This window comes from Ascaphus truei, chromosome 4, assembly GCF_040206685.1.
Source record: "Ascaphus truei isolate aAscTru1 chromosome 4, aAscTru1.hap1, whole genome shotgun sequence".
In the NCBI taxonomy this organism is placed as follows: Eukaryota; Metazoa; Chordata; class Amphibia; order Anura; family Ascaphidae; genus Ascaphus; species Ascaphus truei.
In genome coordinates, this window is record NC_134486.1 from 4552274 (window position 1) to 4576391 (window position 24118).

Genomic DNA, 24118 nt, shown 5'->3' on the forward strand with positions numbered 1-24118 from the left:
TGCATGTTCCAGCCCTGTGGCAAAATCCGCCCGATCGGGTAGAAAACGGCAAACACGCCGATTTTTGCCAGCCTGCGGGATACACTAAACAGCGCTAAGTGAATCGTGCTTTGAAAGCGCGCCGGAAAAACGCACCAGCTAAAGCCAGGCGCAAAAGAAGCTGGACTTTGTTTACTTTTTCTCAGGCACACCATCCATACAACAGGCCGGTGGGTGTCCCCGGCGGATGTCCGCGTGGGTCCACGGGTGATCCCAGCAGGAGTCCGGGGGTCCCTGCGGGTGTCTGGGGTTCCCCCTGGCCTGCAGTAACAACGGTGTGCCCCCAAAAAGAAACAATACTTTAAAAAAAATACACCCCCCTCGCCCTCCCCCTGCCCCCTAACATTACAGTAATGGGCAAAATTACTATTATCAACATATACCCTATTTCCTCGATTCTAAGACGGCATCGATTCTAAGACACACCCTTGATTTAATAAAAAAATTTTGGGGGAAAAAAACATTATATTAAATGTGCAGAGTTTTTTTCTGGGGGGAGAAAGAGAGGGGGGGGGGAGAGAGAGAGGGGAGATAGAGAGGGGGATAGAGAGGGGGAAGGGGGAGAGAAGGGTGGAAGGAGAGGAGGAAGGGGAGAAGGGGGAGAGAGAGGGAGATAGAGGGGAATGGGGGGAGAGAGAAAAGGAGAGGGGGAGAGAGAAAAGGAGATGGGGAGGAGAGAAAAGGAGAGGGATAGGAGGGAAGGGGGGAGAGGGATAGGAGGGAAGGGGGGGAGAGGGATAGGAGGGAAGGGGGGGAGAGGGATAGGAGGGAAGGGGGAGAGGGATAGGAGGGAAGGGGGGGAGAGGGATAGGAGGGAAGGGGGGGAGAGGGATAGGAGGGAAGGGGGGGAGAGGGATAGGAGGGAAGGGGGGGAGAGCGATAGAAGGGAAGGGGGAGAGAGATAGGAAGGGTGGGGAGAGAGAGAATGGAAGGACACCCAGAGACAGACACACACACAGAGAGACAGACACACACACACACACACACACACACACACACACACACACACACACACACACACACACACACACACACACACACACACACACACACACACACACACACACACACACACACACACACACACACAGACAGACTGACAGACACACACAGAGAGACACAGAGAGACAGACAGACACACACAGAGACAGACAGACACACACAGATGTACATACACACACACACACACACACACACACACACACACACACACACACACACACAGATATACACACACAGATATACACACACACACACACACACACACACACACACACACACACACACACACACACACACACACACACACACACACACACACACATCTTCTTCTGCAAGTGCAGCTCATGCAGAGATTTGACAGGGGGAGGGGGGCTGCTGTGAAGACATACCCCTGTCCGTGGGATCTCCACTGAACTCTCTGCACCTCATGGTGGGGGGCGGCCATGATCTCTCTGCACAGAGGGCGGTGGGGCTGTGATCGCAACTATGCTGTTATGCTAAGACCCGGCCGGCATCTGCAGCATATCTCTCTGCACGAGGGGGAGGAGGGGGGCCTATGATCGCAGACATTTTTGCTGCATACAGAAAACCGACAGGCATCTCCAGCAGCGCCCCCTGGCTGTTTTTTTTTTTTCCCAGTACATCGATTGTAAGACGCAGACCTATTTCAGCCACGTGAAAAAGGGAAAAAACCTGCGTCTTACAATCGAGAAAATACGGTAGATAATAGTGCATTTTCCCATTTGAAATACATTAATCAGAATAAATAAAGTACATAAATATTCCACTCACCCTTGCCAGGCTGCCACGATGAAGGCCGTTCTCATCCTCATCACCGTCCATGCCCTCCAGTGCTGCAAAAAATGCACAATAATTATAAGCGACAATCTAATGTCCCCTAACCCCTTAATCACCTTAGCGGTTAGTAACCGGTATAGTAATTAAGGGGTTAACCAACCCTCCCTCACTACCCACCCGGGAGGCCTAACCACCCTTTCTTGGGGACAATACCCCTTTCACTCACTCCCGCTTGCCACAATAAAAACAATACACAGAACAGCCACACTACCCACCTCCTAGGCCCCGCAATAAACATTACCAAATTTAATAAACAATACACCAGATGTGCCCTCCCATAAAAACATGATTTGTTATTTTACATACAGGCTTAATACCCCAGGCCGATGGGAGTCCCCGGTGGTCCTGATGGGTGTCCACAGGCCCCTAGTGTCTGGGTGCCACCGGGTGGTCCCCGCTAGGCGCCATGGGCCTCCATGTGGTACCTGTGGGTCACCGTGTGCCCCAATGGGGTTAACGGGTGGTCTCACTGGTGTCTGGTGGTCCCCGAGTCATCCCCAAAGGTGTCTGGGAACCCTTGGGTTGTTCCCATTGGGGTCTGGGGCCCTCAGGTGGTCCTTGTGGGTCTGTGGGGCCCCCACAGCTGTGAGACCCCAGTTTTTCTCCACAAGTGGCACCTGTGGGCATCCGGGAGTCCTCGGGTGGTACCCGTGGGCATCTGGGGGTCCTTAGGTGTCTCCATAGGTCCTCGCAGCCCTGCGGTACCAACCCTGTTTAAATAAATCAACCCCCCCCCCCACCACCAAGCACATACAGTATTGTAATGTGCAAAATAACTATTATACAGATATGGATAATAGATTATTTGCCCATTATTAAACATATTAACCAGCATAAATAAAGTAAATAAATACAGTTCTACTTACCACAGCCAATATGATGTGCATCCTCGTCAAGATACTGCAAGGTCCCTGTCCTCCGTTGCTAAAAATATACATTGCAAATACATTCTAATGTCCCCTAGCCCCTTGATCACATTAGTGGTTAATAACCATGAAAGTAATTAAGGGTTTAACCCACCCTGCCCTGATACCCACCCAGGCAACTACCCCCACCCTTTACCCATTCATTTGTACAGTGGGTAGATCATGCCCATATATAATATATATAATATGGGCATGATTAACCAATATACAAAGAAATGTTTAAGGATTACAAAAACATGCCCAAATAAAAACATCACATAGCAACAAAAACACAGCACATATCAAAATAAAAACATCACATAGCCAAATAAATATATAACAAATGGCAATCAAACAATTGAATGGTACAGTGGGTACATATTGCAAATAATCTGTGCATCATGTAGCACTATGCCAGTCAATGCTGAAACAAAAAGAAACAATTACAAACATGATCCAATGCCATCCAAACAATAATAACATAAAAATAAAGCAAGAAGTAAACAGAAATAAATTACCAACAATAAATTAATCCAATCCAAAATAAATGACACCATTCACTATTAAAAGACCAAAAACCAAACCATTATGAAAAAAATGAAAGTTAAAATAGCCACCATCAGCCAAAATCTAACTACGAAAAATAAACTATTGAAAACACCACTAAAAAATACATTTAACTAAATAAAAAGAAAATTACATTGCACAAACATTTCTAAACAGACAAGCAAACTACATTTAAAATACATCTAAACAAGGCAAACACGCATTTGCAAAAACAACCATTGATTGTCCCTGTATGTATGTATGTATAGCCATAGGGCCATACATAAACACAGGGGCAATAAATGGTTATCCAAAATAATTCAATTACATTAAAAATAAAAATCCAAAACAACCATTGTGTGTCCCTGTATGTTTGTATATCTATAGGGACATACATGTATGTATGTATGTATGTATGTATGTATGTATGTATGAATGTATGTATGTATGTATATATGTATATTTTTATTTATATAGCGCCAAAAGTGTACTCAGCGCTTCACAAAGAATACAGTACAGGGAATAAAATTGAAACAATACTGTCGCGGCCAGTTTATTCTTACATTTACCCGGTCTCGGCCGTGACAGTAACCAGGTGCGTGCCGGGGTGTCCCGTGCGCGCGCCAAAGCCTCGGACGAGCGGTCCTCCGATCGGGGCTTCTCCCTCCCCTCTCTGGGTCCGCCGGGTCCCCGGAACCCCCCACCGCCGTCCCCCACATCGCGGGACACCAGGACTGCCTCGGGGAGCCCTGGGCACGCGTGCAGGGGGCGCAGGCACCCGATGAAGCGTGACCGCGCATCGGTGACGCGCGGCACGCCGAGGGGGATTTGGCTAGCAAGCCGGAAAATCTCCCGGCTTGCGGAACTAGCCGAATAAGGATTAAATGTGTCGCCTCTGTAAGTGCAGCAAAAATAGACAACAGAAAAGGAAATCCCTGCCCCAAAGAGCTTACAATCTAAGAGGTTTGATGGGGAATTTACAGAGACAGGTGAGGGAGTAAGTGCTGTAGATGGCAGTGCTTGGCCACAATAGGTGGTAGAGTGGCTGAGTGTGGGACAGTAACCATGAGTGCAGGCTGTTGGGATGCTTAACCTGTGGGTGAGTATTAAGGTTAGTCAGAATTAAATCAGAAGGTTAACACCATTTACAGGGGAAGAGATGCATAAACACAGGGGCAATACATGGGTGTCCAAAATAATTCAATTACATAAAAAATAAAAATCCAAAACAACCATTGAGTGTCCCTGTATGTATGTATATCCATAGGAACATACAAAAACACAGGGGCGATAAAGGTAAAATATTATTATAATGTATATTTGTACAGTACGGCCATGCATGGAGACGCAGAGTTTCCATGCAGTTCTTACAGGCTGTTTTTTTCTATCAGCCATCGCGCTTTAGAAATGTAAGCGCTATAGCAGGGAAAAAAGCAGCTTGTCCGGTCTTGCATATTTTTGCTCGGTTGGACCAAAACGCGCTGAACTTCTTAGAGAATTGCGCCTTTGGCTTCACTTTTTACCGGCCGAGTAAAAATGTTCCAATCGGGCGCAAAACCTCTGAGCTTAGTGCATACCCGCCTCAGTGTCTCTGAGTATTAGTGTTCAATTATTCCACGAAGAAGTGTCTGCACAGCTACGAAATGCATAGGATAATGGATTTTATTCCTATTCTGCTATTTGTAGCCTTTAAGCTACCTTGAAGCTATAACACCGTGTGTTTGTGTAAATCAGCTCAGTATAACGCTCAGCTGGCGAACCGCCTACTAGCGGATTAAAAGCTGTGACGTCGCTGACTGCTGCACTGCACAGACTGTGTTTGCTTGGGGCTTCCACTACTGATTATACGAACATCTATGTGATCTGTGGATTTGACTACTTCTGTGGTCCTGTGATTCCGTGTACTTACCGTCACGGATTGAGGGAAACAGAGAGAGGTTTCTCTCGGACTGAGGACTTTTTTCTACCTGGTGTGTTCCACACCTTAGACCTGCCGTGGGAGGGTTTCTCTGATGAAGCACATGCTCCAGAATGGACTGATATAGCTGTTTGTACGAGAAGGCACCATCTGTGAGGGGAAAAGATGCCACCCTGAGATCGCCTACGGTTGTTCATCTAAGGGTCCCGTTCCTGACCAGTTCCTTTATCCGATGTTCGGTAACATATGTGTTGAGCACATGACATGCTTATGATCTACCAATTTTATGTACGCAGAATATTTACCCTTTATCAAAGTAATATTGTTTTGACTTACTTCAGGATGAGCGTATTGAGCTGTCTCTTTTGTTTTTGATTCCCTTTAGTTACAGCTGCAGACGCTCCTTGAGACCATACACGGTTTTGTATGTCAATTCACTTTTTACTTTATTCACAATTGGGAATTTTTTGAGGGAATTAATATTTTTACTTTTTGATGTCACTTGTTACACTTATTTTTTCAATTTGAGTTTAAATTTAGTAGCGCACTTATCCTTTACAATACCATATCGTATGCCTGTTCCCGTGAGGGGCTGTCCCGCCAAAGCACGGATCCTCACGGGTTTAGGCACTGCACCAGCCACCCCAGGCTCACCAAGAGCATAGGCTCAGGCCCTTATAAGCCTAACAGGTTAGGACCATAACATCTGTATCAGCCAAATCTCCCTTAGGAGGAGGGAAGGGGTGTTATACAGGTATTATGGAGGAATGTCTAACAGCGTCTTTAACTACAATTTCATGCCAAAATGTGTAAAATCATGTGTTTCGTGCTTTGGTCTCCAAAGCTCAGGAGCAGAATACTGTATGTGTTCACAGATAATAAAACTCTCAACCCCTAAAAAGGAAAGTCTATTGAGTCTGTTCCTCTCACCTCACAATGACATGGAGAATGGAGGGAACTATGGAGTTTTGATTGAAATGGACGGATTCTCTGCCTCCCATACCCCAGTAATAGATGGAAGGTTTGGAGGGATTATTGAGTTTGCCCTTCCCACCTCAGGGACACAGATACAGAAACATCCTATGACCCATCATACTTCTCCTCGTAGGATAACACTGATATGAAAATTACCTATAGCACTTTTAATCTGTACCTTTCAGTCCAGAATGCCATAGTTACTCAAAATAAATCTATCATTATAACATGTGATTGGCTGGAAATAATGTCATGGTCCCTGAATCTTTAATGACATAACAAGTATTTTCTATCATATCCAGTAGAAATGGAGGATGAGGCTTGGTAACACTCACATGGGAAAATGTCTCCTTCCACAGAATGGCGCTGATGTTTATAGTAATTTTGTCAGGTGCTTCTGGGTCAAATCTCCCGACTTTCACCAGGTTGAAGCTGCTGTTGTGTATCTGAATGTTCACAATGTCATAGAAAGCAGGGATGTCCCCATTGATATCAAAAGTCACTCTGTCTCCGGTCTTGGTTTGGAAATTGACTTTCTTCAGAGAGTGAAGGACCTGAATAAATATAATGACACCAATAATGATCAATGACTCTGAGAATATAAAGTATAATGCAGTGATTGTATAAATCCATGGCACAGCCAAACTGTTATTACTGTTCCGCTCACTTCAGCTTAAAAAGGACCGGATGTGTCTGGAGCGGGTTTAGAGAAGGGAATGTCCTGTACGGTGCAAGATGTGACAGAGATGTACAGAATCGGGACTGACTTACTGTACTATAGAGATAACCAATGGGAAACCATTGTTTGCTAAATCCCTTACAGTAATACTAGGACTACAGGCCACCCACTAAATATATTCTGTGAGACGTATAGCTATAGATGACACAGAGTCATTGTCCTGTTCTGGGAACTTTCACTCATGTTTTTGTTTAAGTTCTAAAAAAAATGTTTGTATTGGATTTGGTTCTGGTTTTGCTAAAACTCAATTTGTTTGGTTTTAATTTGAAATTGTTAAAAGAAAATATTAAAATTAGCCGGTAAATGCTACAATAGCACATTAAACCACAGAAAGAGGTAAAATAGATATTTTTGGAGTGTTATAAGGGACTACGCGTATATAGTATTACATAGGTACAGCTGAATAAGCAGTGTAAAGAATTCCATGGATGGGGTAAGTGTGGATGACGGAGCACAGTCGGTGGTGCTTGTGGTATAGTCCAGCAGTGTATTTGGAATATCTGATATTTCCTTTACCTGCCAAGGTTGGATGTCATTGACATTACCACACGTTCCCTCCTGTAAATATCCTCTCTCTGCCGGGCACATGAGGAGCATGTGCAGAGCATGTGCATAGGCATACACCGCCAGGTAGGCATGATACGTATAGCTGAGATCATTTATCTCAAATAAAGAGGGGATCAGCTCCCCAAGTTCTTCTTCCCCGGTGCAGAGAACCCACTCCTGCTTTGATATTGGAATTAATGTGTCCTCTCTTGCTTCCTCTTCTGGCCACCTGCAGTTGAACGCACTCTCCCAGAAGAGCCTGATGAAGGGATATTCAGAGTACCTGGATGGGTGCAGGTTATGGAGAAAGTCCTCAAAGCCCGGCATGGTTCCTGTTTTGGGAATCAGACCAATGGTCCCATTTAACACACTCCAGGCCTTTTTGGAGAAGAGCCCAGGAGTAAGTTCAAAGGAAGCAGATAATATGAAGATCTTTTCAGTCACACCCCCATCATAGAGTGCATCTAGCAGAGAAATTACATGGAGCTCAGTGCTGTGGAGGACTATCACATTAACAGAACTTTGCCTAATGACATCTACCACTCTCTGGATCTTTCTTTGGGAGTAGCTCATGTGGATCTTCTCAAGAAAAGCCACACAGCTTCCACTCTTCTCTATCCCAGCCTGGATAACCTGCCCACCCTGCACCCCCATATCATTGTCCGCAACCAGCATTCCCACCCAAGTCCAACCAAGCACGTCAATGAGTTGAGAAAGAGCAATGTTCTGAAACATATTACTAGGCACTGTGCGTAGGAAAGATGGGAAGTTTACTTTGTCACTCAACTCTGAAGAAATCGCTCCATGACTGATCTGAAAAAGGGAAAGTTGTATTAATAGCAGGCTGTGTATATATTAACCAGAAGCTTGCATTCCCTGATTATTTTCCTGTTTCTTATTTTAAAAGATGTGTTATTCAGCCTGGTCAGGTACTGTATATACAAGTATTAAAAAAAAAACAAAGCAGCAGATGGCGGCACTCACAGAAACAGTACATTGGATGCCCAGGTGCCCCCCCCCATCTCTCCTGACTCCCCCCACCCCGGCGGAGCTTCAGACACAGGGGCTCTGTCTGAATCTCCCCCCGGCGGAGCTGCAGACACGGGGGCTCTGTCTGAATCTCCCCCCGGCGGAGCTGCGGGCTGTGTGTCATGCTTCAGCCAGCCCCCCGGCAGAGTTATGGGGAGATGGGGGGGTGCCCGGCAGCTCAATGGGAGGGGATAGGCACATCACTAGGGGGGCGGTGTTCAGCGCATCACTGGTGTGTGTGTGTGTATGTGTATGTGTCAGTCAGTCATTGTATGTGTCAGATCGTGTATATGTATGTGCCGTCAGTGTGTGTGTGTGTGTGTGTGTGTGTGTGTCAGTCACCCTATGTGTGTCAGTCAGTGTATGTGTACGTGTCAGTCAGTGTGTGTGTCAGTTAGTGTATGTGTGTGTGTCAGTTAATGTGTGTATGTGTGCCAGTCAGTGTGTGTATGTGTGTCTCTCTCTCTGTGTGTGGTGTGTATGTCTCTCTGTCTGTGTCCTGCCCCTCTCTTTCCTGACTCCCCCCACCCCCGGCGGAGCTGAAGACACGGCTCTTTGTCCTGCTGTAGCCAGCCCCCCGGCAGAGGTACGGGGCCACGAGGGAGAACTGAAGGGCATGGTAACGCACGCTCAGCACTTATCCTCCCCCCTTTGGTGGTGCTGCAGGGGACGCAGCACGCTCAAACCTCCCTCTGCTCCCCCTGTTACCGGACCGGAGCAGGAGGCGACAGGACACGGTAACGTGCGTGTGTGTGCATGCACCATGCGCTCTTCCTTCCTCCTAACCCCTACCTCCGGTGGTGTTGCGTGGGATGCAGCACGCTCAACCCTCCCCCCGCAGGAGCCGTGAGAGGCGACAGGGCATGGTAACGTGTGTCTGTGTGTGTGTCAGTCAGTGTGTGTGTGTGTCAGTCAGTGTGTGTATTTGTCAGTCTGTGTTTGTGTGTGTGTGTGTGTCAGCTGGTGTCAGCGGTGACTACTTATGCTGGAGGCTGGCAACACTTATTGCCTCTTCTGCCCCGAGTGATGTCACTTCCGTCACCACTGACTTGCATCTCAATCAAATGCATTCACACCGCTAAAGAAGTTTCACTTCAAAAACTCTCTGAAAGACACCTTCGGATTCTCTCACTCTCTGTCTCTCACTCTCTCTGTCTCTCTCTCTCTCTCTCTCTCTCTCTCTCTCTCTCTCACTCTCTCTCTGTCTCTCATTCTCTCTCTCACTCTCTCACACTCTCACTCTCTCACTTTCTCACTCTCTCACTCTATTTATAAATCTGTGTCCCTGTGCTCCGTACCTGTGGGTAGTGGAGGACGCCCAGAATCCTGGCGATGGGTATCGATAATTCTGACATTGAATCTCCGATGATCCCAACCATAATGGAATGGTTTACCTTCTTTGACAGCAGGGACAAAGTCCCCCCAATGGCCCGGAGCTGAGACATACAGGAGTCATAAATACTGAATCCCAGAGTTATATTGTGTAACAGATCTGAAGAATTATTTATTTCATTTATTGCAAACATCATACCCAAAACTTCCCGGTAATAAATTATGTTAAACCTGTAAGAAATAATACAGCGTTTACAATAGGGTATAGGCAATAATAATAATATAATATACTATATAATATATGATTGTCACAGGAGACCAGGTTCTACAACACCTTTTTATAACCGGGATCATTTGATTGAGCAAAACAAGATGGTAAAATAAATGGTAATTTATTTCTCGTAAAAGACAGACACATAAAGTTACAAAATTCAAGATTAACACACTTACTGGGAATGGGGCTAACGAATAAAACCATTTCCAGAATGAAATTCCTTAAGATCACCTTTTTAGAGCACTTTCCAATGACCGGTAGGTACTCAAAAAAGTCCTGGAACTATTTTCTGCATGCGATGCCAGACGCGACTGCTACGTTCTCAAAACCTGGACTTAGAAACCTTTCTTCTTTTGAAATCCTTGAAGCCGGCTCGCGTCTATTCAGTTCTGAGCATCTTTGAATTTGCCGCTGTTGGTTTGGTTCTTGGAATCTGCGCTCCTCATTGGCTGCAAGCTCTCTTAAGCTTTCTGGCTCTCATTCACTAACCTCAACAGCCTATCAGAGCGCAGGAATTCTCCTGCCAGCCAATCACCGATTTGCCGGTATTGTAAAAGCCAAACGGGCACCTTTTCTCATTTATCATGGGGCGGGGGCTAACCTGGCCCCTCTGCCTCTTTGCATATTGAGTCCACCCGCTGCTCAGACTCCACCGAGTCTGGATTTAGGGCAAATGGCCGTCGGGTAGCCTTGTGTTAATCCAGGACGTGGGTACTCCATTATAACTGCAGTGCCCTCCTGTTCTAACACCCTGGCATCCCTGAACCTACCATCACTTAGCACCCTAACACCTCTCGACATCCCGTCTCCTCCTCCATCTATGGACTTTATGCAAACTAGCTAGCATCTTAACCATATTCCTGGGCTTACATGTGATTGGAGGATGGTGCTCAAAATACTTGAACCTATATTAAAATATGTCCATTTATTGAGAGGAAAAGAGCAAAACTGGGTAATAAATGATGAATAAAAATCAATGTACTAAACTTATAGAAGGGGCTCTAGAACACCCTGAAGGTGGGGGTTAGTATGCAGAGACACTTTCCCCCTCCTCATTGGGTTGGCCCCAGGTTTGAGTACTCACAAATCCCCAGCAGCTCTCCCCAAAGCATGCAGCTGTATCCAGGTCAGGAGAATCCAATGCAGAGTGTGTGCAGCGCACAGCAGGAAAAATGAAGGAGAAGCAGGTCTGGCAAAAGTATTCTCTTTAATGGGAAGCCATAAAATAAAGGGTTGCAACCCTTCTACGCATTTCGTGCAGGTTGTGCACTACTATCATTCTCAGGGCCAGAGGTCACGGCGCCTTGGAAGTAACCGGAAGTGTGTCACGCGGTGGATCTTCTCATAGCACGCGTGTAGGAGCGGTCCCTGTGTGGTGCTGCATCTGCTGGTCTTTTCGCTGGGTTCCTTGCGACCAACGGGAGGAGTGTACGATCACCCCCCACTTGTGCAGGTGTCTGCAGAGGATTTTTCTTCGTCCAGAGGAATTCGTTATTGCCTGGTGTTCTCACGCTTGTATTTCCGGTCCTGTTCTAAGTAGGTTTCTGGTTTTAACCCCTGATGACCCGCTGCAACAGGCATCCTTGTCTTAATAAATTAGTTTTATTTCATCAGCTTCTGTGTTACATGTTCTATGTTGTTAGTATTGTTTTATGTTTTTATGTTGTTGTGTTTACAGTACACACTATGATTATTTTCTTGTCATTTTTCCATATGTCACGCCCTACCATCACACCTCCCCCCTCAATTATGAAGGCTCCAGGACAGTCACCATATCAGGTGTCTTGATGAGCCTGAAAAAAATTGAGGTTGCAGAGAAGAAATCGAGTCTCTCTGGATGGTAAAGTCCTCCAGCATGGTTGGACCCATTGCCCCCTCCATTGTCCAAGTTCAACAGGGCAAGGTTCCACTGCAGACCTTGAAATGCTGGTCCACATTCTGGGAACCAGGCTGCCAGCACCAATGCCCTATGGTCAGTCACCTTATTCAGGGAATCCGTTAGAACACTGTAGTGGGTCACTAAATCCCTATAATACCCTTGCATGTCCCTGACCTCCCTCTCTACCCATTCCCTCTCCATCAAGACACTGTACTCAGTCTGATGGTAGGGCTGCTGACCCCCGGGGTCTACCGTGCAATCAGTACACTGGGTCCTGATTGGCTCACCCATAGCAGGGACCATTTGTCTCCTTAACGCCTCTCGCTTCCACTCCCAGAGGGGAGCTGCGGGCTAGGGAAGCTGTTTCCCCTTGCTCCAAAGAGCCTTCCCTAAACCTCCAAGGAACCACAAACTGGCCCCTTGCTGTCTCTGAACTAATTGAGAGGTTGTAGATGATGAGCAGCACAGCCAAAAGAATCCAACTTCCAACTTGACCGGAAAGAAGGAAAAAAGCGAGCACTCAAAAATAGCAATAAGGTCTGTTTTATTGCAGGCTAGACAAACAGTAGCAGGACTACACCGTGCTGTGTGCACGAAATGCGTAGGTTCGTTCGTGTAGTCCTGCTACTGTTTGTCTAGCCTGCAATAAAACATACAGAACACCTACAAGCTCAAATTGAACCCCCAAAATACCCACAACATATATATAAGCATATAAGTTTCACAGAGGAGTGCTACTGAGCATGGCAATTTATATTTAAAACCAGAGACATAACATAAAACACAGACAAAGCTCAGTGCACATCCAGAAAAACTTATATACGGTACAGTGCCTAAATATACATGTATAAATTTCTAATAAATAAAATGGTCTTTTAGTTTAACATTTTGGCCAAATTGTTGTAAGCCCTTGAGCCAAACTTCACGGCAGACCACGTTTCAAGGGTCCCTACACTAATATAGATTCTTAATAACCTGTGCATTGCCAGGAAGAATGATTTATAATAAATCTGTCAATATGAGTTGCAAAAGTTCTAAGTCTGATTGAAGCTTTTATTAACCTGTACATTACCAGGAAAAGCAGTCTGTAATAGATTTGTCACAATCACACTGCATGCAGGCAAGTTCCCCTGATAGTTGGAGATGCCATGTTGGAAGTTGGATTCTTTTGGCTGTGCTGCTCATCATCTACAACCTCTCGATTGGATCTACCTTTGGATGGACTGCACGCCCCTGATGTCTGGAATGTCCACAGAAGCACACAGGTAAAGGGCCGCAGTGCCCTGTCATATATGTATATGGATACCTGTGCCACTTTATTTCCTGAAGTGTTTATACTTGGTTGGGTGTTTATTGCGGTGTTTAATCTGTGGTTGTCAAGTGGACTCCACTAGACACATATCCCTTCCAATTGTATATTTATTCATCTCTCCTGGACACTCCATTGTCATCTGGATTATTATGCTTATTATACGCTATAGATGGAACTCTCTCTAATTATTGCAGCATCACATTCCTTTTCACTCTGTCCCTGAGCTAGCAGGAGCTCCAGGGGCTGGTACCCAGGCAAAATGCCTACTATGGTCGGCAGCAAAATCAGCATCTGCCTGCACCCGTTACTACTCACTGAGCTCCGGTAGTTCCCTGTCTGTCACACAGTCAGGAAAAAGGTCACAGTGGGGAAAATTATACACATGGGGACACTGGTCGGGCATGGTCTGACTTACCGGCTTGGTCCCTTCGAGGTCCTACATGCGCATGGGCTACAAAAGCAGAGAAGCGATGATCTGTGGGGTGGTCTCCAAAAGCTGGGGAGCATAAACCACCTTGGTAGAAATTGGTGCCGACTTCACCTCTGCCTGGGCAACTGCCCAACTGTGGCTCTCTGTGACTTTGGTCCTGTTTATGTACCATCACCGGTCTCCCTGTACATGGGAACCGGTGCCTGGGCCAGACTCTATCAGGCTGCCCCGGGAGTATATTGTTGCATGGGACCACCAGGCCGATCGTCTGCCGATTGCCTGGTACACCTGGACGAAAAAACAAATCTTTGTAGATCGGTTTGTCCTCCTGATGGCGGTTGACTGCTGCCCGTCTGGAAGCTCCATAGCTGTGTCGCTGGCAGGGGCTGCAGGAATCGCTGACTGTATCTTTTCCTGTAGCTGCTGCTCCACGGCTTCTGGCTGCTTGAGTTCAGGGGACAGCATCTCACCGGTCATCCTCTCTGTAGCTGGTGTATCTTGCCCGAGACTGGGGTTACTTGCTCAGGGGGCACACATAATTACAGCAGGGGTCACTACCCACTTCACTGCCTGTGGCCATGCTGGCACACAGCTGGTCACCATTTTGGTGGCCATGAGGCATGGCACCCGCATGGCACCATACTCAGCTATCATGTTGGCTTGCAGGAAGGCACAATCCCCAGCATCATCTTAGCTGATATCTCCCTCAGCCACATTGGTGTTCAGCTGGCACTCAGGTATTAGAGTGTCAGCTCTTGGGAGTGCCTGGTTCACTGGCACTCCGGCAGGGTTTGGGACCCGCTCCTTTTCCTATGGCCACCCAGTTGGTCACTAATTTGGCAACCATGAGGCATGGCACCGCGTGGAACCATTCTCCACCATCATGTTGGCTTGCAGGAAAGCACTATCCCCAGAGTCAGCTTGGCTGATCTCTCCCTCAGCCACATTGGCATTCAGCTGACACTCGGGTATTAGAGTTTTAACTCTTGGGATTGCCTGATTCACCGGCACTCCTGTGGGGGTTAGGACCTGCTTTTCTGGCTGTCTTGTGGGACATGCAGCCCTCCACCCTCGGGTGGACGCAAGGCAGGGCACCCGGGTGGGGCCGTCCTGAGCCAGCATGGTGGCTTTCATTCGGGTTCACTCTCCAGGATAATCATGGCTGATTTCTCCCACTGCCACTCTGGAGATCAGCTGACAATCCGATGGTAGAGTGTCAGCCCTTGGGAGTGCCTGAGTCACTGGCACTCCAGTGGGGGTTTGGACCTGCTCTGTTACCTGTGGCCCTGTGGACACACAGCCAGTTGCCATCTTGGGGCCACGAGGTATGGCACCTGGGTGGCACATCCTCAGCCAGCACAGTGGCTTTCCTGGGGTTTCACTCTCCGACACCAGCTCAGCTGATTGCTCCCTTGGCCACTTTTGTGCTCAGCTGACTCTGATACTAGAGTGTCAGCTCTTGGGACTACCTGGCTTATGGGTGCTCCAGCGGCGGTTAAGACCTATTTCACTGACTGTGCCCATGCTGTCACACAGTCCTCCACCACCGTTGTGGATGCAACACCTGTCACACTCTTGGGGACCACGAGGCATAGCTGTGGAGATGAGAGGGTTAATCAGGCCATTAATAAAGGCATTATACCTGGCTGATTAACCCTAAATCACATTTGGAGTGAAGGGGTTAAATGTATGTGCATTATCCTGATGTGTTTTCTCCTGCATCACCTTTATTGTCCCCATTTTGCAGCCCATTCCCTGGCTGGAGTATTAGGGATATATACAAACTGTATATATGTAGTTTTCAGATACAAGATGGCGTTGTGAGCGCAGAGCCAAGTGCTGATTGAAGACGCGTGGATGTGTATGGGAGGGCCGCTTTGAAGTATAGATATCCATTTAGGCACTGGCGGAACTGTGGGGGGCCGGTGTGTGGCAGGACTGCGGGGGGCCGGTGGGTGGCGGGTGCATGGCGGCAGGTCACAGCAGTTGCTGCCGGCGCTGCCCCGCTGCAGGCACTTGTCAGTCCCACAATGCCTGCTCGTGCGCGTGCTGTGCCTCCCTCTCGCGCCGGAAGCTTAGCCCAGGTGACTTCCGGTGCTGCCAGAGACCCGACACCGGGTGCAAGGACCCTAAAACCAGCAGATACTCCTGTTGGTGGCCCTGTGGGGGATTGTGTGTGTTTGTGTGATTATGTGTGTGTGTGTGTGTGTGTGTGTGATTGTGTGTGTGTGATTGTGTGTGTTTGTGTGATTGTGTGTTTGTGTGATTGTGTGTGTCTGTGTGATTGTGTGTGTGTGACTGTGTGTGTTATTGTGTGTGTGTGTGTGTGTGTGTGAGTGTGTGACTGTGATTGTGTGTGATTGTGTGTGTGTGTGATTGTGTGTGTGTTATGGATTGTGTGTGTGGAATTGTGTGGGATTGTGTGGGATTTTGTGTGTGTGTGATTGTGTTATTGTGTGATTGTGTGTGTGTGTGTGTCGGTAACTTGTAATATGATATAATATACAGTACTCTAAATATCTGGGTTGAATTGTACACGACTTAGATATAATAAATATAGTTTATTCCTTTAAGAAGGAGAACACACAAGATGATACAAATAACAGACAAGAAATAGCACTTACTTAGGGGTTGGACAATGAAGCAATCAGGTACAGAATTGGCAATTCATTCAGCAATACAGGATACAAATGAAGACATCACAAAAGACACTGGGTATAGGGCTTACACTCGTTTATATGGAGTTTCAGCCTGTAGACGGACGTTCACAGAGGTACACAATTGGAGACTTTATAAGGTGAAATTATAACAAGGCTTTATTGTGCCTTTTCCTTAACATTAGGAAACCATCCAAACAAGGGGGAAACAAAGCTTCTATTCACTTGGGAGTATTTCTAGTGAAATTCCGTGCAATCCACAACTCCCTTAGTTAAGCATGTCTCCCAGCCCCAAAACATATAGCATGAAATAAGCAGATATAAGAAGTCTCTTAAGAATGAAAGTCTTATCTGTTCCTTGGAGGGAAAATCTTCTCTGGTTCAGCTCCCTTCCCTCAGGGTGTGTCAGCATTCAGGTTTAGAAGTTTTCCCTGTGTCTTGTAAGCAGCTCTGCTGTTTCTTCTGGCAGGGCTCAAGACTGTTGTGAGAGTCAAAGACAATCTCTGCTCTCTCTCCCAAGTTCAGCTCAGGGATGAGCTAAGGAGACACACTTCCTGTCTCAACAGACAGGCTTTTGTAAGCAATCTAAATCAGGCAGGTGGTGTTTATTAATTGACTACCAGCAGTTAACCACCACACTGCTAGATTAAAGGCACATTACTTGAACAGGGATTACTCCCCTGTTACACAGTCCCATACCCTAACCTTGGGTGCCTGAAAGTCTACCAGACTTGTATCTAGTCAGGAAACCCTTTTGTCTGTAAGTGTGAATTATGGCACTTACAGACCACTCAGGCTCTGCGTTTCTCCGACCTATTGTACACAATCAGAGTGGTCAAGTCTTTGATCATGGGGGCTGTTGTAGACAAAGGGTCGCTCTCCTGAACATTAACATAAAGAAGAGCCAGTAACTTTCCCGGCCTTTTATACCAGCCTTGAAAAACAGTATATTCTTTAATATCTACACATATTAAAATAATCAGTTCTGTGGGTCTGAGTGGGCTGAAATTTGCCAGGTCCTCATGCCGGAGGACCCTTGCAATAGTGGCCAAATATCAGCCTTCCACACCTCCCAGAACCGGAGATACCAAAAATAAGTTAAAAGCCCCTATTAACTTTAATGCAGGATTCTCCGCTATAAGCTAAAAGAAATCACAGCGTTTCACTCTCCCATTGAAATCAATGGGCTCCGCCCCTATAGGCTTTCAATGGAGCAACTCTGCCATTGAAGTCAATGGGGAAACCTTATTTTTCACATTTACCCATACTCCGACTGGTTGATCAGAGAGGGCTGGAAATTGCCACGCAGTCATGCCGGAGCAGTGACTACATGCTACCAAAATCCCAGCCCTCTGGTACTCACAGAAACGAGGATATGGGTTTTACCTTTACACACTTTCGTACTTAGCCGTTTCAAAGCCACGCGTCTTTCCACCATTAGATTCAATATGGCCGGTGCCTCCATAGGAAATGCATGGGCCGGCGCCACCATAGGATTCAATGGGACCTCCGCTACCATTAGAGTAAATGGTGTGACCCTCGCGGCAAGTGCGACCCTTTACGGGGGTCCTTCATTCTCGGACCCGGTGGTGGTCGAGTGTGGGGGTTCCTAGGATCTAGGGGCAAAAAGAATTTTATTCCTTTGTGCCCTAGAACCTAAGTTTCCCACGCCAATTGTATTTGAACTTGAACTAGTGTGATCAAAAGCTCTTTTTTAGATATTGTATCCGCTTCTGCGGTCTGCGGTTTGGATGGCTGCCAACTCGTTCCTGGAGGTCGGCGTTGAGGAATTCCCATTGAAATTAATGGCTCCATTGACGTACAATATGGAACCGCCGCTCCTCCTCTCGGGCGCCACCTGCAGGTCTTCTCTGAGAATGGGCCCAAATCGTCGGAATCTCCATAGGGGTTACATGGGCTGTAATGGCGACCTATGGAGAGACTGCAAAATGGAGCCTGCAAAGGCGGGAAAAGGGACAAAGGGCCATAAACACAAAATTAACGTTAATCCTTCCCCTCCCCCCCCCGCATAGATCCCAGTGTAGGTGTTGGTGCAGACACTGGAATGGGAACAATACATATTCACAGGGGGATACACAGTTGGTGCTGAAGCAGGGGCATAACTACAGTACTGGAAATCATTCCAGTTAACCACTCGCCTCCCAGGTGAGAGCAGGGAGTGGCCAAATGGGGTGTAACCCCTTTAATACCGGGCCAAACCCCCTCTCTCAGACAGTGTGTGTGTGGGATCAGGGCCCTCAACAGAAGTCATGGGGCCCAGAACAAAAGAAAGGAGCTGCCCCCCCCCCCAACCCATAGCGCACCTACCACGGAAATATTTTTTTTGCGCGTAACTTTTACTTAAATCCCCCAATACAAATAAAAATACACCCCCAACCCCCCAATACATATAAAAATACACCCCACCGCCCCAATACATATAAAAATACACCCCACCCCCAATACATCTAATAATATACCCCAATCACCCCAATACATCTAATACCCCAATCACCCCAATACATCTACAAATATACCCCACTCCCCCAAATACATCTACAAATATACCCCACTCCCCCCAATACATCTACAAATATTTGCAGTTGCAGGGGCCCGGTGGCTGCGGGATTGCGGGGGGCGGTGGGTGGTGGTGGCCCAGCATCTGTCGGGAATGTGGGGGCCGGCGGCTGGTGGAAATGTGGGGGGTCGGCGGCTGGCGGGACTGCGGGGGGGCAGTGGGTGGCGGAACTGCGGGGGGCCGGTGTGTGGTGGGGACCCGGCTGCAGGTCACAGCAGTTGCTGCCAGCGCTGCCCCGCTGCAGGAACCTGGCAGTCCCACAATGCCTGCTCGTGCACGCGCAGGACCTCCCTCTCGCACCGGAAGCTTAGCCCAGCTGACTTCCGGCGCTGCTGAGAGACACGGCACCGGGTGCAGGGACGCTAAAACAGCAGATAGTGCTGTTGGCGGCCCTGTGTGGGATTGTGTGTGAGTGTTTGTGTGATTGTGTGTGTGTGTGGGATTGTGTGTGTGTGATTGTGTGTGATTGTGTGTGTCATTGTGTGATTGTGTGTGGGATTGTGTGTATGTGTGTGTGTTTGTGTGTGTGATTGTGTGTTTGTGTGACTGTTTGTTTGTATGATTGTGTGTGTGATTGTGTGTGTGTGTGTGATTGTGTGTGATTTTGTGTTTGTGTGATTGTTTGTGTGATTGTGTGTGCATGTGATTGTGTGTGTGTGATTTGTGTGAAGGGCCACCAACAGGAGGGGACTGCCCCTCCACCCCCGCAGCACCGCCAGCCGCCAGGCCCCAACCAGTCATCGACCCCCCTGCAGCCACCGACACACCGCCCCCCTGCAGCCAGCGGCACATCGCCCCCCCTCCTGCAACCACCGGCACACCGCCCCCCCCCCCTGCAGCCACCAGCACACCGCTCACCCTTGCAGCCACCGGCACACCACCCCCCACCCCGCAGCTACTGGCACACAGCCCCCCCACAGCCTCCTGCACACTGCCCCCCCCTGCAGCCACCTGCACACCGCCCCCCCCTGCAGCCACTGGCCTGATCTGAGATCATCCCCAAGGTAAGTCTGATTTTTATATTTATTGGGGGTGCATTTTATATATTTATTGGGGTTTGGGATATATTTGTATATGTATTGGGTGGTGGGGGTGTATTTTTATATGTATTGGTGGGTGAGGGTGTATTTTTATATGTGTAGCCCCGGTACCCCTTAGGATCCCATTGACCCTCTCCTTACCTCCGTTGCTGTTGCGAGGTGCAGGAGATACTGCGGGGGTGGGGGTGGGAGGCGAGGGCCTCGCCGGAGCTCCAGACTGCGAGCACTCAGTGCGCGCATGCGCAGTGAGTCACGCTAGTGCAGGGACATCGGGAGTTTGGCGTCCATTGTTAAAGTCGCGCATGCGCAGTTTCAATCGCGCACGCGGTGGCAATAGCTATAGACTCCGCGGGAACTACAACTCCCAAGAGGCATAGGGAGATGTTCACCAGGTGCCCCAGAGCAGCCAATGGGGTTCGAGGATTCCCTGCAGCAGGAAATGGATACTTTTCACGCGCTGGAGAGAGTTAGTTGGAGCTGGGAGCTGGGTAAGTGAGGGTGTAGGTGTAGGGAGCAGTAGCCCCTGCACTAGGCTAGTCACCCACATAGGCCCCAGATAATTACTATCCTTGACCCAGCTTGTGGTCACTTCAGGGACAGGCCATAAGTAAGTAATCTGCCCCTTTAGCTATTTGATTAGATCAAGGAACAGCTCATCTGCTGCGCAGGCTGATCACTGGGTCTGGGATCAGACCCCCTCTGGATAGAGACTATTTTCACGGAGGATAACGACACGCAGTTACTGCGGCCTGCATGCTGGGGACGGACCTGCTCCTTTCATTTGTCCTGGGCCCCATGATTTCTGTTGGCGGCCCTGATTGTGTGTGTGTGTGTGTCTGTCTGTGAAGTGAAACACACTATATGAACAATGTTAAAATAGTAAATTCTCCCATCATTTAACGTAAAAGTAAAGGTCGCTCCCGCCCCCTACCTCCTGTATTTTATACATAATGTGTGATATCTGAGGGAGACAGGTAAGGGAGGGGCTGTGAGCTAAAAGTGCTAACTATTGATCTCTCCATTATCAATGCCTTTTTTAGCATTGCAATAACACTGATCCCACATTTGGGACCTCCCTAGTATAAATCCCCCCCCTGTGAGGAGCTGCTCTCCTGACAAGTGGCTGTCCCTTTAATCCAGACATCCACCGTCGCGTCCGCCCGGCTGTTCTCTGGTTTACCTTGTCCCCAAAATCAACAGCTCAAAAGGTCCGTGATTACACATATCACTGTTACAAAAAAAAAATGTTATACAAAGTTCACACTAATTATATTATCTACAAAAGTCGAGGGGGAGTCTTCTCCCTTCCCTGACTATCGTCATGAAGCCGACATGGCATGTCCTATCTTATTCTAGGACACGCCACAAAGTCCTCTGGGAGGAGTATGCCCAAAACACCAGGGGCAACTGCACAGGCTGTGCAGATAATTGCTGGCAATTTGCCCTCCCAAAGGCAAGAGACCCACAAGGGTCTTTGACCCTCATTGGCTCTCCACTGTTGTTTATGTTGTTAATGTTTTTTGTTTCCTTCCCTCTCCCTCCCCTCCCCACCGGATTGCCGCGACATCTGACCAAAATAATTGACCGTCTCAGCAACGCACTCACTCCAAAGACACTGGATGTGCAGGTACAACACTCCACCACTCTGTATAACACACAGATCCCACTTACACTAGCCCTCCAAAACATCTTGCCATGGGGTTGACTATATTATCTCACAATGTAAAAGGCCTCAATAGCCCAAACAAAAGAAAGGTAGCCTGCACTGACTATCAAAGAAGGCAGGCGGATATTATCCTAATCCAAGAAACACACTTTAGCTCTAAGAACACACCAAAATACCTGGACAAACACTTCCGACAATTTTATACCTCCTCTTCTACTACAAAAAAACAAGGAGTAGCCATCATCTTTCACAATAAATGCCCTTTCCATCTAGAGAAAACCCTCAAAGATAAGGAAGGCAGATACCTAATCCTAGTAGGCACTCTAAATAATCAACCACTTACATTGGCAACACTGTATGCCCCCAATAACCAAGATCCACAAATCTTTACGACCTTTTTCAACAAACTGCATACAATTGCCAACGGTCCCATAATAGTAGCAGGAGACTTTAACCTAGCTCTAAATCCCAATCTCGATAGATCACACCAAACTCAGCGTTACCCAAAGGCTATCCCAAAGGCCCTACGTAGGGGTTTAGCAAAAAAACAACTGTTAGACATATGGCGGGAACAACACCCCCATGACAGGGATTATACCTTCTTCTCCCATCCGCATTCAATTTATAGCAGAATCGATTACTTCTTTATCTCTAGCAGACTGGTTCCGCAGATCTCCCATACAGGGATCCATGATATTTCATGGTCAGATCATGCGCCTATAGAGCTACGGTGCACCCAGCTAATTCTGGACAGACCTAGAGCAAACTGGAAACGTAATGAAGCCCTATTAAAAAACCCTTTCACCGCCCAATTAGTAGCCAACGAAATAGATCAATTTTTCCAATTGAACCACGGTTCAGTAGACTCTTATCTATCCCTATGGGAGGCTCATAAAGCCACGCTCAGGGGCATACTAATTAGTATAGCGTCTAGAAAGAAAAGAGAACGTGAATACAAATTAAATTCACTACAATCTAAATTGAAAACCCTAGAGGACAAGCATAAACAATCCAATAACCCCAACCTACTCAAACCAATAAGAGATGCCAAAATAGAACTAAATCTTCTATTAACATCCCAGGCTGATATTTCCCTGAATTGGTCAAAGAGGAAATTTTTCGATAAAGCAAATAAGCCAGATACTATGCTCGCCAACAAACTGAGACACAGACCCCCTAATTATAGTATACAAGCCATTAAAAGATCCTCAGGCTCTATCTCTGGCAATCCATCTGTAATTGTAGATGAATTCAAGTCATTCTATGAGAAATTATATAATGGGGATAAAATAGTACATAACCAGAATACCGAACCATCTCGTGAGTCATTTCTCTCGAGCTCAAAGCTGCCAAAGCTGACGGAAGAGGAGAGAGGGCGACTGAGTCTTGATTTTACCATGGAAGAGCTAGATCTAGTTATAGACAACCTTAAGACCTCGAAGGCCCCGGGGCCAGATGGCTTCTCGGGCCTCTATTATAAGAAATTCAGCAAAATTTTGGCCCCATACCTGCTCAAAATGTTTAACGCGGTCTTAGCAGGTCAACCCTTCCCCGAAAACATGCTCCAAGCGTCAATCTCAGTAATTCATAAATCTGGCAAAGACCCATTAGATTGTAAAAGCTACAGACCTATCTCGCTTATCAACACGGATATCAAAATCTATGCTAAATTGATTGCCAATAGATTAAGTCTGATCCTACCTAGACTAATACACCCAGATCAAGTCGGCTTCATTAAGGATAGACAAGCGGGAGACAACATCCGACGAACCATTGATCTGCTAGAAATAGCCAAATCACAAAAAGTAAAAATTATGGTGTTAAGTCTAGATGCAGAAAAGGCCTTTGATAGGATCGACTGGGCATACCTAAAAGCTACACTTGGAGCATTTGGTTTCGAGAACAAATTAATATCAGCTATTATGGCGCTGTACACTGGTCCGACAGCCAAAGTGATGCACCAAGGCTACCCCTCGGACATATTTAAGATCAAGAGTGGCACGAGACAGGGTTGCCCCCTCTCGCCCTTACTCTTTGCCATGTGCATGGAGCCTTTAGCGGCACATGTGAGAGAGAATCCGGATATTTCCGGTCTCAAAGTAGATAACCAATCCCACAAAATGGCCCTCTATGCTGATGATGTGCTAATGGTCTTGTCAAAACCACTCACCTCCCTCCCTAACCTCTTCAGCCTATTAGATAAGTTCAACAAAATTTCAGGATTTAAAATAAACCAGTCAAAGTCAGAGGCCCTGAACGTCACCATTCCAAAACCAGAAGAAAAACTGATCTCTTTAAACTTCAACTTTCGCTGGCAACCTAAGGCGATCAAATACTTAGGGGTATTTGTTACAAGTGAATATAAATCAATTTATAAAGCAAATTATCCCAAA

The 24118-nt window shown here is 47.2% G+C and overlaps 1 protein-coding gene across 1 annotated transcript in view; it reads right to left on the reverse strand.

Annotated features, from left to right (window-relative positions):
* LOC142491886 (extracellular calcium-sensing receptor-like) overlaps positions 1-24118 on the reverse strand; it is a 65442-nt gene that overhangs the window by 29653 nt on the left and 11671 nt on the right. The window contains exons 3-5 of the mRNA XM_075594705.1: positions 9856-10120; positions 7499-8341; positions 6579-6797 (exon numbers count right to left, since the gene is read on the reverse strand). Of these exons, the coding sequence (XP_075450820.1) occupies positions 6579-6797; positions 7499-8341; positions 9856-10120 (1327 nt within the window). The remainder of the gene's footprint in view (positions 1-6578; positions 6798-7498; positions 8342-9855; positions 10121-24118) is intronic.